Source organism: Ursus arctos, unplaced genomic scaffold (genome assembly GCF_023065955.2).
Source record: "Ursus arctos isolate Adak ecotype North America unplaced genomic scaffold, UrsArc2.0 scaffold_3, whole genome shotgun sequence".
In the NCBI taxonomy this organism is placed as follows: domain Eukaryota; kingdom Metazoa; phylum Chordata; class Mammalia; order Carnivora; family Ursidae; genus Ursus; species Ursus arctos.
Window position 1 is genome coordinate 66,154,652 of NW_026622985.1, and position 13,874 is coordinate 66,168,525.

Consider the following 13,874-nt stretch of genomic DNA (forward strand, 5'->3'; position numbering starts at 1 on the left):
CTAGTGAGCCCGTGGACCTGAGAGAGCCAGTTCCTGGATGCCACGGTCATCATCCATCCCAGATTCTGGGCGGGTGCAGGGCCCAGGTCTTCGATTTCCCCCCCTTCCAGAACTGACAAGACATGGGCCTGAGTCTAATAGGGTCATCTGAGAACCTCTTCACCTGGTGAGGGAAAGAAATCCTTCCCACAGCTTTCCTGGACAGCAGTTAGAAAGGCTCCTGAACATGGTGGCCAGCTTCACTAGGCTCCAGAGGGAGCAGGGAGACAATGGTGTCTGGAAGCCAATGAAAGCAGGTAAGAACTGACAAGGAAGGATTTTCCAGGCTTAATGGTGTCAAGTCCACTTGAAAGCACTCGTTTCAGGAGAAACCCAAATGGGACTTGCTGAGAGGCAGAAAGACCAACAAAAACCAGAAGAAACAAAACCAGAAGAAAACAAAAATAAGAAATCAAGGAAGAAGTAGTTGTGATGAAAAAGAAAGATGATGTAGTGAAGAGAGAAGAGAAAAAGCATAAGAATCTTCAGAGGAAACAGAAGCAACCTTCACCAAAGCCAGATTCGAGGGAAAAACTTCACAAAGGACTTAATAGTTAGAAATTTAGTATTAAATAGAATTATTTACCTATATCGAACAGGGTAGGGATAAGAGGATGGTTTAGAATTAGAAAAATGAGGGAATTTTAAAAATAGTGACTTTGAAAAAGAAATTTATGGTATTTTCATAGAGGAAAAACCTGAAAATGTTTAATATTCATGTCTAACTCAGACATCCCAGAGGTATGATTGGGACCTTTTTAAAAAGGACCGGTTATATTTAGAATAGTAGGTATTTCCACAGAGTGAGACCTGCCACGGCAGAGGGAGCACAGCATTCTTCTCCCGTCTGTTTGCTGCCTTCTTCCCACATGCTTCCTATTTCCTGCATCCCCTGCAGGATGCCTTCCTCCCCAGGCAGCCTCTCTCACAGTTCTCCAGTGCGTGATCCCTGCCACTCACTCCTCACTCCCCACTGCATCTCCATTCCAGCTCTCACGCCATCTCCCTCCTCTCTTTCCTGCCCCTCAGAGCAAGCCCAATGCACAGGCGTCCAGGGCATAGCCCACTGTGAGGAGTGTGGGCAGAGGAAGGAGGTGGCTCTGCAGACCTCAGAGAGGCAGCCCCAGAGGCAGCAGTGGGAAACCAGGAACAGCACTGTCCTCAGCAGAGCTGGAGAAGAGATGACAGGTGTCCAGACAATCAGATCGGGATGGGGCTGTGGACCTTTCCTGCAAAATGTCTGATAAATCTCTAGACTGTTCATAATGGAAGAAAAGGAAGAGTGAAGCACTATGTTCATCTGGATGTAATTAATCATACGTACAAAGTGCTCAGAATGAAATCAGACACTTAGGTCTCTACTTTAGCTGTCAGAAGATACGTTAGTTGCACACTGGGAGCCGTGACCTATTGCTGAAAATGCAAATTTTAAACATTCCATTCAACGAGCATTTAAGATTATACTGTATGTTTGATCTACCAAGAGCTAGAAAACAGGTGGATGACAGCATCCCTATTTTTATTGTATTTTTTTCTTTTTCTTTTAAATCACACTCTCAGGAAGAGACTGAATAAACCACCCATTATTTGGGGCAGAAGGGGATGTGGAGAAGTCAGCAACTGTACAATTAACGGTTAGGCTAAATGTAAGCACTGTTTTTATTTTTAAACTTTTTGAAAAGTTGTGTTTAACAGCCCAAGGAAGAAAACAAATAAGTAAAATAATTTCTTCCTTGACCCCTACTTTTAAGAAGCTTAAAACATCTCCTTGATCTGGCAGTCACAGATGTCGGGCAAGGTGCTCCAGCCCTGGTACACCAGCCCTGAACAACACTGGAGTGTAGAAGACGTGCAAAGAGACACACTTTGAGGGATCGTGAAATGCAAATCTGCTGGAAGAAACTGTTCCTAGAGACCGTATCACTTGCTAAATGCCCAATTGTAATGGAAATGGGATTTGTATATTTTCCAATTTGAGTAAAATGAATACAAAGCAATTTAATTCCAATTTGGAACTGGATTACTTCTACACAGAAATGTGTGTCTAGCATGTAAATTTCAGAAAGATCAACTCACTTTCTTCCTCTTTCCCATCTCTTTGAAACACAGTATTTATTTCCTGGTTCATTTTGAGCTGTGTTACAGTGACAAGGTTAATCAAAGTCAAATGATAATTAAGCACTTTTCAGTGTCCAAAAATGAGCCAAGCATTGCCCTCCATATAGTGAGATGTTTAACATAATGATTTCTGAATAGGTTTATTTATCCATATCTACCCGAAAATGTTCTCTGCTTTTACAAAGTAGCAACTCTAATTTTTAGGATTTGGTAGGGTTTTATGTTCACAATTCTGTGTAACGTCCTAAACCTGAGAACAAGAACAAGTTTAAGTCTTCAGGGCCAAACATTTTGATGGCAGATAAGATATTGGTAGGATTATCTGTGTGGTTGGCAGCATAACTGCCCCATAGACCTCAATGTCCTAATCTCTGGTATCTGTGAATACGTTTACCTTTTATGACAAAAGAGATTTCACAGATGTGATTAAGTTAAAGGTCTTAAAATAGGGGCAATTATTGTGGAATGTCTAGTGGGCCCAATGTAATCACAAGGATCCTTAAGAGACAGAAGGTGGTCAGAGTCATAACCACGTAAAGATGCCATGCCACTGGCTCTGAAGACGGAGGGAGGGCCGCGAGCCAAGGAATGCAGGTGGCCCCCGGAAGCTAAAAAAGGTAAGCAAAGGATTCTTCCCTAGAGTTTCCAGGAGAAATGTGGTTCTGCTGACACCTTGATTTTAGTCCAGTGAAAAGGATTTCAGATTTCCGACCTCCCGAATTGTTCAATGATAAATGTTTGTTGTTTTAAGCCAGTAAGTTTACAGTAATTCTTCCTACAGCAAGAGATAACTAACACATCCTGAAGTTATTCTACCGGAGGCAATCAGTTAAATGTGAACCCAGGCTCTATGACAGACATACAACGAATCCACACAGGATACATACAATTTCTGTCTAAGGGAGTCAACAGCAGGTTGATTTTATCTTTATGATCTCCGTAGGGTAGCCTGGCACCATAAAAGACACCGGAGGTTTGGTAAATGCTTTATAAACATTATAGAGTTCTGTCAGTGAAATCTGTATTAAAGTAAAATAATTCATCACTGAATATAGATAAACTCTTTTTTTTTTTAAGATTATTTATTTATTTATTCGACAGAGATAGAGACAGCCAGCGAGAGAGGGAGCACAAGCAGGGGGAGTGGGAGAGAAAGAAGCAGGCTCATAGCGGAGGAGCCTGATGTGGGGCTCGATCCCATAACACCGGGATCACACCCTGAGCCGAAGGCAGACGCTTAACCGCTGTGCCACCCAGGCGCCCCTGAATATAGATAAACTCTTGATGTTTCTTAACTTGGTGATGGCTACCTTCAACCAAGTTTACTAAAAATACGCAGCTGATTTTGAAAAATATTTCTCCAAAAATACTTGTGGAAGGGGAGAAACAAACCTAATACAAATGTGAAAGGATCATTTGCCAAGTCCTACATAGATACGGCTGCACAGCAAGAGAAACTGAAAGGTATCTTAAAAGAGGTCAGTATTACAGGGCGACATTTCACTTCTTTCCTGAGGCCGTGTTCCAAGACAAGAAATACATTTACTATTACAAATGCTGTTCTATGACCCAGAAGAAAGAACTGATAGCACTTACCAATGTTAGGCACAGGAACACTTTATGAGATTCAATACCTTATGAAGTGAGTCTCCTTGACATAATGAATCTGACTTATTAATACAGCATTCAGAATACTAGCCAGAAGCCTTATATGGCAACCATGAAGAACTCAAAAATGTTTAATTTCCTTCCTTCATTACAGATGATGTTTTCATGATAATTTTCCAAGGAGAAGAGCTTGTTTTATTAATCATAACTTGCTAAACAATCACTGACATAAAAAGTATGGTAGAATAGAAAAAGCAATATCCATCTAATTAAACAAAAAGCAGACTTTATTCCAAAGCCTGCAATTGGCACTGTTTATGGAGCTATAAAACAAGAGGGATTAAGGTGGTAGTATTCTTTGTCTCTCCCTCTTCCTCTTTTTAAAAACCAGCTGGGTTTTGAAGTGTTGTGCACTTGGGTTTCAATACTGGAATAATTCCCAAGTCTTTAAATTACATGCATTAACAGACCATCAGGTCACAGAGGTTTCCATTTTACTGGAAATAGTGACCAACAGAAGGATCAACGATTTTTCTAGTGCCAAGTCCTTAAATATAACACTGGTGTTTATTAAACATGCCTACTAAAATTCACATGAGTGCTTAAGTACAAGGGCTTTCAAATAAAACAGCATTATACATTACCATTCTGTGTGAGTTTTGTCGAACAGAGAAAAGATGTTATCCAAAAAGACTCCTTTGTGGCCTTGATGGCTTGATGATTACTTCCAAGGAGGATGCCCTTGGAAAAGGGAAGTTTGAGGTAGCGGGTAGTATCCTGAAGATTTGTGTTTTCTTCACACTGTTAAAAATATTAAAAACAAAATTAAAAAGGGAGGGATAAGAGACCTCATGAAAATTATTAAGCATAATTTCCATTTTTACTGTTTATGAACTGGGAAACATTCCACATGGGATTACAAATAGAATTTGGCTTTTAAGTAAAATACAACAAAAACAGAGGAAGGAATTAAGCATGGATTTTGGGCTCAGACTGATTTGGGTTCGAATCCCAGTTCTGCTACTGCTCCCAGGAGTAACTCTATCGTGCTATCTCGCCACACCAGATCATCACTTCTATCTCTAAAACCTCGGTGTGTTGTCCTAAGAATTCAGTTTCATAAAGCCTTTTGCACAGTGCCTGATACGCAGGAAGTACTCAAAAAAATCATATTTGCAGTGACCACAGCACTTTAAAAAATGCTTAAATTCTTCCAACATCTCATCTGAGGCTGCTACTGAACAGCTCCTTGCTTTGAAAATTGGCAATTAAAGGAAACTGTTTTTCAGGGTCATCTAAGAGTCCTACTATGTGAAGAAAATCTCTACTTCACAGAAGATGCCAGCTAACAAATGTAAAAGGAATTACAAATCTAGAAAATATAGTTTCATATCCCTAATGTAATTCTTTCTTTAGTCGAAGGTTGTCACTTAATGCTAAAATCGGCAGGAAAATTGTTGGATAAAGATTTGGACATTTGGGATGCCTGGCTGGCTTAGTCGGTAGAGAATCTCGGGGTCATGAGTTCAAGCCCCACACTGGGCATAAAGCTTACTTGAAAGAAAAAAGAATTGGACATCTTATGATGCCAATGTACCATCACACAGATTACGTCCCAGTGACAAGAAGACAAATGTAACGGCACGCATGTGGGGGGATCAGGCTGTCGTTATACTGATGCAGGACAGTGCGAAGACACACACCACCAGCTGTCACGTATTCGTACTACAGATGCTGAATCTGAACCTAACACAACTACAGCTTTCATTCCCACTTCGCAGTCATTACAACGGACCAAACAAGATGCTGTACAATACTTTAGGGAAGCAACCGGAAAATCCCCGAAGGCAGCACTTTCTGCAGGATGCCCAGCTTTGTCTCTTTGAGTCCAATGTTGTAAGAAAAAAGATTCTAGACTAACCAACATCTAAGCCAAATGTGGCGTGTGGTCTCAGATTTGGATCAAAAAAAGGATTTTGGAACTAAAAGGATTTTTTTTTTTGAAATTTATATACTGACTTAAGTTCTAGATGAGATTTAAAAAATTCAGTGATTAGAAAATCATAAACTTAAGGGGGCGCCTGGGTAGCGCAGTCATTAAGCGTCTGCCTTCGGCTCAGGGTGTGATCCCGGCGTTTCGGGATCGAGTCCCACATCGGGCTCCTCCGCTGGGAGCCTGCTTCTTCCTTTCCCACTCCCCTGCTGTGTTCCCTCTTTCACTGGCTGTCTCTCTGTCACATAAATAATAAATAAAATCTTAAAAAAAAAATCATTAACTTAAAAAGCAGGTGACAAAATATAAATATTAAGAAGCAACTGAGATGTCCTTCAGTAGGTAAACGGATAAACCGTGGTACACCCAGACAGTGGAATACTACTCAGCACTAAAAAGAAATGAGCAATGGAGTCATGAAAAGACATGTAGAAAACTTAAATGCATATTACTAAGTGAAAGAAGTCAGTCTGAGAAGGCTGCTGTATGATTCCAACTATACGACATTCTGGAAAAGGCAAAACTATGGAGACGGTAAAAAGATGAGTGGTTGCTAGAGGCCGGTGGGGCAGGGATGAATAGGCAGAGCACAGAGGATTTTTAGGGCAGTATGATATTATAGTGGCCGTATGTCCTTATTCATTTGTCCAAACCCCCAGAATGTACTACACCAAGAGTGAATCTTAAGGTAAACTATGGACTTTGGGTGATTATGATATGTCAATGTAGGCTCACCCTTGGTTTAAAAAAAAAAAAAAGTACCATTCTGGTGAGTGAGGTTGATAATGGGAGAGGCCGTTCATGTGGGCAGGGGGGCAAATGAGAAATTTATATCCTCCTCTCAATTTTATTATAAGCCTAAAACTGCTCTATAATATCATTTGGGTCAAAAATCCACACAGAGAAAAATATTTAGAAGGATATACACTAGAGGATTAATAGTTAACATCACCTAGGTAATGAGAGTATTTTGTTTTTATTGTGAATTATCTCCATACTTCCTTATAATGACAAAAGTGATTTTAAACTACAATTCTGAAAAAAATATTTTAACAGATATAGAACTGGTATAACTTAGGTTATTTTGAGTGTAAATTTAAAAATTCACATGAACTTTATTTATTTAAGTATCTTCAAGGCTTGTGTCTTGGTAACAGGCAGGAGTTTAAGCACAGAATCCTTCGGTATCCTATAGCACTGTGTGTGATTCATAAATTTTTTTTTTTAAGTTTAAATAATAAATCTTTAGGAAAGACCTAACAAGTTCAGAGAAACAGAATCACACTACTACAAGATGTTCTTACTAGCACACCTGCCCAGTAACAGGAGTACCTATAAACACAATAAAGAGCCTCTATAATTCTCTTCTAACATTACAACTCCAAATGCTTTCTTTTACTATTGGGAGATATTTCATAGAGACAGCAGCAGAGCGCATGAAACGCACATATACAGTTTAGAGAATCATTAAAAAGTGAACACTTCGAATGCCTTTTTCAGAAAAAGTGCTTAGGCAAAGTAATGTTCTGGAACCCTTGACTGCCACCCCCCCCCCCGTTTTGTTCTTGGTATCAGGGCTTGGACCACCCCAAGTCCCAGCATGAGTCACAGCACCCCACACTGCCCCCATTTCCTGCCTGGATCTGGTCTGTGGGGTCAGGAACACGCTCTGGTCTGCCGTCCCTCGCCTGCCTTGTGTTCCATCTGTCTAACCACCACTTACTGTGACTGAAGTCTCTTGCAAACACGACGGACATACTGTCCAGCTATTTCCAAGTCTTCTCTTCAGGAGCCGGAGCTGGCCCTAGTATGCTACGCTCCATCTGTTCACAGAAATTCTGCTCCTGTAGATAGAGCTCTTATTCCCCCACCCGTCAAATAATGGCCTAGCTCATGAGCCCTTCTGGCACCCTCTTAGCATTTCTGCTTGCTACGCTCCCGTTGCTCCACTGGTAGTCATGGACTGACCACTTCTGTGACTTAAGATGTGACGGCTGTGTCATGCCCTTGGGGAGCATGTGAAGAGAAGATGTGGCTGCCTTCTCAGAGGACTGCCACCAGCACTGGTTCACCTCCCCTCTCCTCCAGCCTGGGGGCCGTCAAGACCTCAGCATCTGAGTTTGTCTGAGCTGTGACACCTTGACAATTCTTACAGCTGAACTCTCCCTCTCAGTCAAGTAGAACTGTGACCATTAACATAAATATTAGGACACAAAAGTTATATCAAGATCTTCGACCAAGAATACTAGGTGTGTGTGCATGTGTACGTGTGTTTGTGCGTCTTACAGAAAGAGCAGGTGAAGAGAATTCTATCCATCAATTCAGAAAAGAAAAGCATATAATCACTCTTGGGTCTCTATGACTCTTTCGATGATAACATTTGCCAGGAGTTTGACACTGATTTTTTTTTTTGTCCAGTAGGAGTCAAAAGAGATAATGAAGTAAACACTTATTGATTTACAGGTAACATACTGAATGCTAAGGGTAAGGCTAAGAAAGACCAAAAAGTTCACTTTTCAAAAATAAAGGTCTATTTGTGGGAAACCCCCTGGGAGGCAGCTCAGAGTGGTCTGTGGAGCTGAAATGGCTGCATGTCACATACGTCTATGAGCCCAACAGCGAGATGGCTAGGCTCTATTCTGCAAGCAGCACGGAGCGAGGAGGATGGTGTGACCCGGATGCAGTGGGGATCAAGGCCAAGAAGGAGCAGATAAGGCACGACCCAGGAGCTTGGGAACACAACAGGTGAGTTAGAGATCATCTGTCAATTCATCTGATGAAAGAGAATCAACTGAAGAGAAACTGGGCTGGGGAGCAGTGAGGAAGAGAAATGGTGTTCCAGGAGGTAGGCCTCTACGGCAGCGGCAGGTATCAGCAAGAGCTGAGGCCAACAAGGTTCTCTAGCCTTTTAGGAGGAAATGCACGGCTGATGTAGCAAAAGCCAGGCAGTGAGGAAGAAAGAGTCAGCAGCAAATGCCTCAGGCATTCTTCAGCCAGCTGGGAGAAAGAACGTGCTGGAAGTACCCCTCCGAACCAGGGTGTGGAGTGGAGCAAACAAACAGGAATGAGTAACTCCGCCCCCCAACTCTGAGGCTCAGAGTCCATTAAGTCACAGAAAGGAGGCTGGAAAAGAATGGTGTGGCATTGCCGGTGGAAATGCTGGTACAAAAGAGCGTGGTTGAGCGTCTGCAGGCCTGTGGGTCAGACCACCGGAACACTGCAGCCTTCCACGAAGCTCTCGTGTATGCAGGTGAGAAGTGGTCTTGTCATCACCAGAGCAAAACCCGGCCACAGCCCTCAACGAGATGAGTGGTTAAATACGAATCACTTGCATTCTGGGGACACTTGCACAACAACTGTTCTGGTTTGGGCATAAAGACGACTTGTTTTCATCGTATCCGGTGCAGACATGGAAAATGGCAATGAGGACATGAGAATAATGAGACACTGTCTCCCGCATTCCCTTGTGATGGGCACAGCTAATGTATCACCGGGGTGATGGATATAGGATGAAAGATGAGGGAACAATGAACTGAGCCACTCCTTCTGGGAGAAACAAGGTAACATGACCACAGCCTCTTGAGGCTGCTACCAGATTAGAGGAACAAAACAATGTCATTGTCACAGTAAAGGACAATTCTCTGTGTTTCCTCTGATAGGCTGGGAACTGTGCAAGTCATCTCAAACTGGCGTGAAGTTAATTTATTACAAATTAGAGAGGAAGAATTGAGAACCAGCCCTCTGCTTTACTACACTTGAGACTGAAATCAGACCCGACAGGAGAAATTGTGCTCAGACTCTTACAGAAGAACTAAACGCAGGCTTTGGGAAGCAGTGGTGGTCTCAATGAGCTTTAAGATGATACCACTTGGCTCACAGTCTATTCCTCTGCCCAGGGTTAAAACCAGTTGGCACAGCAGTGGATGGTGCATCATACCCCAGGCCATTCTTCGGACCCACCATCCTAGACATGTGAAAGAGAGCTGCAATGGTCAGTCATGAGCAGTGTTCCAGAAACATGGTATCTGCAGTAATACAAGCTATGTGACCGAGCCATGAGCAGATACATTTTATGCAGAAATAAACTGGTATGGAAATCTATAGTACATTAATCAACTTAAGGGGTCTGTACTTTCTGTACTGCAGAAAGTATTGAATTGAATTTAAAAAACACAGTAAGTTAGACAATCCAGTTGGAACTATATTTTACCAGTTAATCACAACCAGATTTAAACAGTTGCGGCAGCAAAATACCTTCTTTTAGGGACTCTTTCAGTATGATTAGGCATCCTGGATGATATTACTAAGAATTCACTAAATTCCCATTTGCCAGTCCTTTAACTTGGGATTAAGAATGTACCAAGGAAATAAACAGAGTCCCTGTCCCTGAGGGCATGATACATCTGACCTCTGCACCATTAATACCGATGACAAAGTTGTGTTAAGGGCCACTGGATTCCAGCCCTACCAGGGAAGGGGCTGCCTGACTTCAGTCATAGAGAAGAAGAGGCTTACCAAGCAGGCAAGGGAGGAAGAGGCATAGCATGTGGAAGAAATGGTAGCTATAGAGGCACTGGGAGGGGAAAAGCACATAAAGGAGACTCCGGGGCCATGGCAATTAAGTGCAATGTGGGATGCTGGACTGGACTCCCAAACAGAAAAATGACATTAGCGGGAAAACTTGTGAAATTCAAGTACCGCACAAAGGTTAGTTTCAATAAATATGCTATGGTTATGTAAGATGTTAACATAAGGAGAAGCTAGGTGAAGGGTATATGGGAATTTTCTGTACTATTTTTTGCAACTCTCCTGTTAGTCTAAAATATCTCAAAAACAACTTTTTTTTTTTTTTTTAAGTACAGGTACATCCAGACAATGATACGTACCTTAGTAAGGCTGGAGCATGGGAGTTTTCAATACAAAAAAGCCTTGGAACTGCCCTAGACCTCTCCATTAGGGAAAACCCAAGAGAAAAGCACTGCTGGGGACCTGCTGAGTTTGAGGGGTCCCTGGCGAAGCCAGCTGTGGATGGTCGGTAGGCCGGTAAAAGCTTGGGCTGGAAATCTGCTGTGGCCATCGGCAGCAGAGACGCGGTGGTGAGCGAACCCATGGAAATGGCTCAGATGGTTTTAGACCGAGGAGCCACAGATGGTGGCCACGGATGAAATCCATGGTAACGCCCACGTGTAATGTGTGGATAAAGACAGAAGGGTGAGAAGAAGGATGAAACTCAGGAGAACACTGTCGAATAGACCAAAGAATGTGGGATTTTCAGGAAGGGTCATCAATGGTGTTACACGCTGCAAAGAAGTAATGAAAGTTTCTCAAAGTGGCCAGTGGCTTTAGCCACTTTGGGAAGACTGATGACGTCCCGGTATAATTTTAAGAATGAAGGGGCTCTTTGGACATCCCATTAATAGCCTTCAGTGCTAAGACCAAGTCCACCTATAAGGTTAACGTAGCTTTTTTTTTCTTTTTTCTGTTCAGTGTGGCACGTTTCTATGCTAAGCATATCAGCTTACATCTAATTTTTAAAATGTTATAGGTGTTTCATTTTTAATTTCTCTCATGCTGAGTAATAAAGCAAGGGTTATGTGACCCCGACTGGGCACTAAAGACTTCGAGGGAGAAAATCCATTCGAGCTGTGGGGACAGAAGCAGCCTGAAGAGCAAATGGAACACAAGGAAGTACAGACGGAGACAGAAGACCGGCTTTTCATGTAGACTGACGGTGATGGGAAGGGAAGGAGGAGTGTGTGGCCATTTAGAAAGATTTTTGTTGTTTTTGTTTTCAAGAAAAAGGCTTGAGCAGGTTTATGACCTGAGAGAATCCTGCCAGAAGAAAGGAAATAGATATAGTTGCAGGAGGAAGAGGGGACAATGGGAAGAGTGGGGTCTCCAGGGAGTCAGGAGGGAGGAGGATCCTGAAGGAAGCAGGTGGAAGAATTAGGCTTGGAGAGAAGGAGTCTTGTCCCATCCTCTGAGACAGGAAGCAGGAAGGAAGGGAAGGATGCCGGTAAGTCTGCAGGTGGCAAAGGAGAGAACACGGGAAGTTAGAAAAGTTCCTGTCTGATGGCTTCTGTTTTCTCTAAGTAGAGGGGAAGTGGTGGGGTAGGCAGAACGGTAAGGTCTTGTAAATAGCTCTTGTCAGGGCCGATCCGTAGTAACTCATGGCCAACTGGGAACGGCCACCCTTTGTAAACTGTGTTGTAACTGAGTTTGTCATGTGTCTCTCAGCCTTGATGATGACGGTTTTATCAAGAAGAGGTTTGAAATTTTTATGTAGTCCAACTTACAAGTTTTGGGGGGTTTTTTTGTACCTGAATCTAACATGTGAGTCATTGTTAGAAAGGCCCTCCCTACTGCAATGTTTTAAAAATGTTCAGTCATATTTTTAAGGCTGTTACAAGTTTGTTTGTTTTTTTTTTAAACCTTAATCTGGAACTTGTTTTGGTATAAAAAGCAAGGTAGGAATCCAGCTCTTTCTTTCCCCCCAACACCCATCATGGTCATCTCAACAGTACTTATTAAATGGGCTGTTTTTTCTACTCAATGATTTGAAACCACTCCTCCTCCTCTTTTTTTTTTTTTTTTTTAAATAGTAAATTCAAGGCTGCAATTATCAGCAGGCTGCGTGCCTTCTTGCCATGGCAGAAGAAGCATAAGCATTATGCTCATACTATGGTTTTATAATCATTACACTACAAGTGCCCTTAGGCTGAAACTGAACTTGCTGGCTCAGTACTATGAAAAACACAACCATGGCATCAACTAGACTAAAAACAAAAGTTGTTAAACGTGGCAAGTATCCCACACCTCTTTAAATAAGCGACACTGAATAACCCTAATCATAAGACAACACAGCTACTTATGGTTCCTCTGTGGAGCTAATCCTTCCTGACGGGTCTCCTCAAAGTAGGTCTGCCCCAAATTAGACAATCTATAGACCTCACCCTGAGCCTCCTTTGTGGGTGAGAAAGACCACTGGGAACACCTGCCTTTTACATTGCTCAAGCTCAAATAAATAAACTTTCCTATGCTTTACGGATCAGAATTCTGAATACTCCATGCAAATTTGTACAAGGGCGTGAGCAGATTCAAAGCTCTGTTTCCGGGAAAAGTTTTGCCCTTGCCAACAGGCACCCGACAGGCCTCTGATATCAGAGTAGAACGGTTCTCTGTCTGGGAATCGATACCAGCTGAACTCTTTCAATGCTTCTGTAGAGAAGCAAGGCCTGCTAGCTACCTGTCCTCCTGGCATTTTAAGTGTATGGATGTCTTTAAACACCAACTATGAATCTTGGCATTATTTGTATTCATTTAGAGGAGTCAACCTGGCCTTGACTAGACACTCAGCACCTGCCCCAAAACACTGTCTAACCCACAGGTGAGAAAGCCCGCACTTGATGTGCCATATAAAAGTGATTCATCCTTCTATCGTTATTGGGCAACTGGAGCTCCGTTTTAATTAACTTAGCCCGGCCTTTTCTGAGTCAAGATTTAATGGTACGCAGAGGCAATATCACAAACACTCATACACAGACCATATGTCTTTTGGAAAATCGTAGCCAAAGACCTTGCCTGTCATGTGCCTCACAAAAGGCACCTCCCACCTATCGATGAGACACACTGATCATCTCAGGTGTCTAGTACACTGAGCTCCTCTGTTTGCTTTACTGCCTAAGGTGTTTTTTCTTTGTAGCTTAACGCTGTAAGCGTCTCTAAGTCCCTTTTTGAAGTAGACAGAACATAAGTGCCAGAAATGGAAGGGACTTGCACTGTTTTGCTCACCACTACATTTCCAGTACCTAGAACAGTGCCCGACTTGCTGTTTGTGGTCAATAAATGTGTTGAACAAATAACCGGACAATAAATGATTCAAGAAACACGTACGTACACATACATGAGTGTACCAGAAACAGCAATAACCCAAAGGTAAGGAAAGTTTCTGTTTGTAGCTCTTTCATTCATTCAATAAATCTTTGTTGCACATCTACGGTGTGCCAGAACCCCTGACAAAGTCCCACTCTTAGGGACCCCTAAATCTACTGGAGTAAGCCGAGGGAGCATCCGATAATTAGGGGACAGTGTTACGAGTACAATGGGAGAGATGTGT

At 42.4% G+C, this 13,874-nt stretch overlaps 1 protein-coding gene across 3 annotated transcripts in view; it reads right to left on the bottom strand.

Moving 5' to 3' along the window:
• The window catches only part of DOCK4 (dedicator of cytokinesis 4), a 409,136-nt gene that overhangs the window by 129,477 nt on the left and 265,785 nt on the right, over nucleotides 1-13,874 (bottom strand). For all 3 annotated transcript variants that reach the window (XM_026509569.4, XM_044387653.3, XM_026509577.4), the window contains exon 17: nucleotides 4,410-4,566. In XM_026509569.4, coding sequence (XP_026365354.3) covers nucleotides 4,410-4,566 — 157 coding nt within the window. The remainder of the gene's footprint in view (nucleotides 1-4,409; nucleotides 4,567-13,874) is intronic.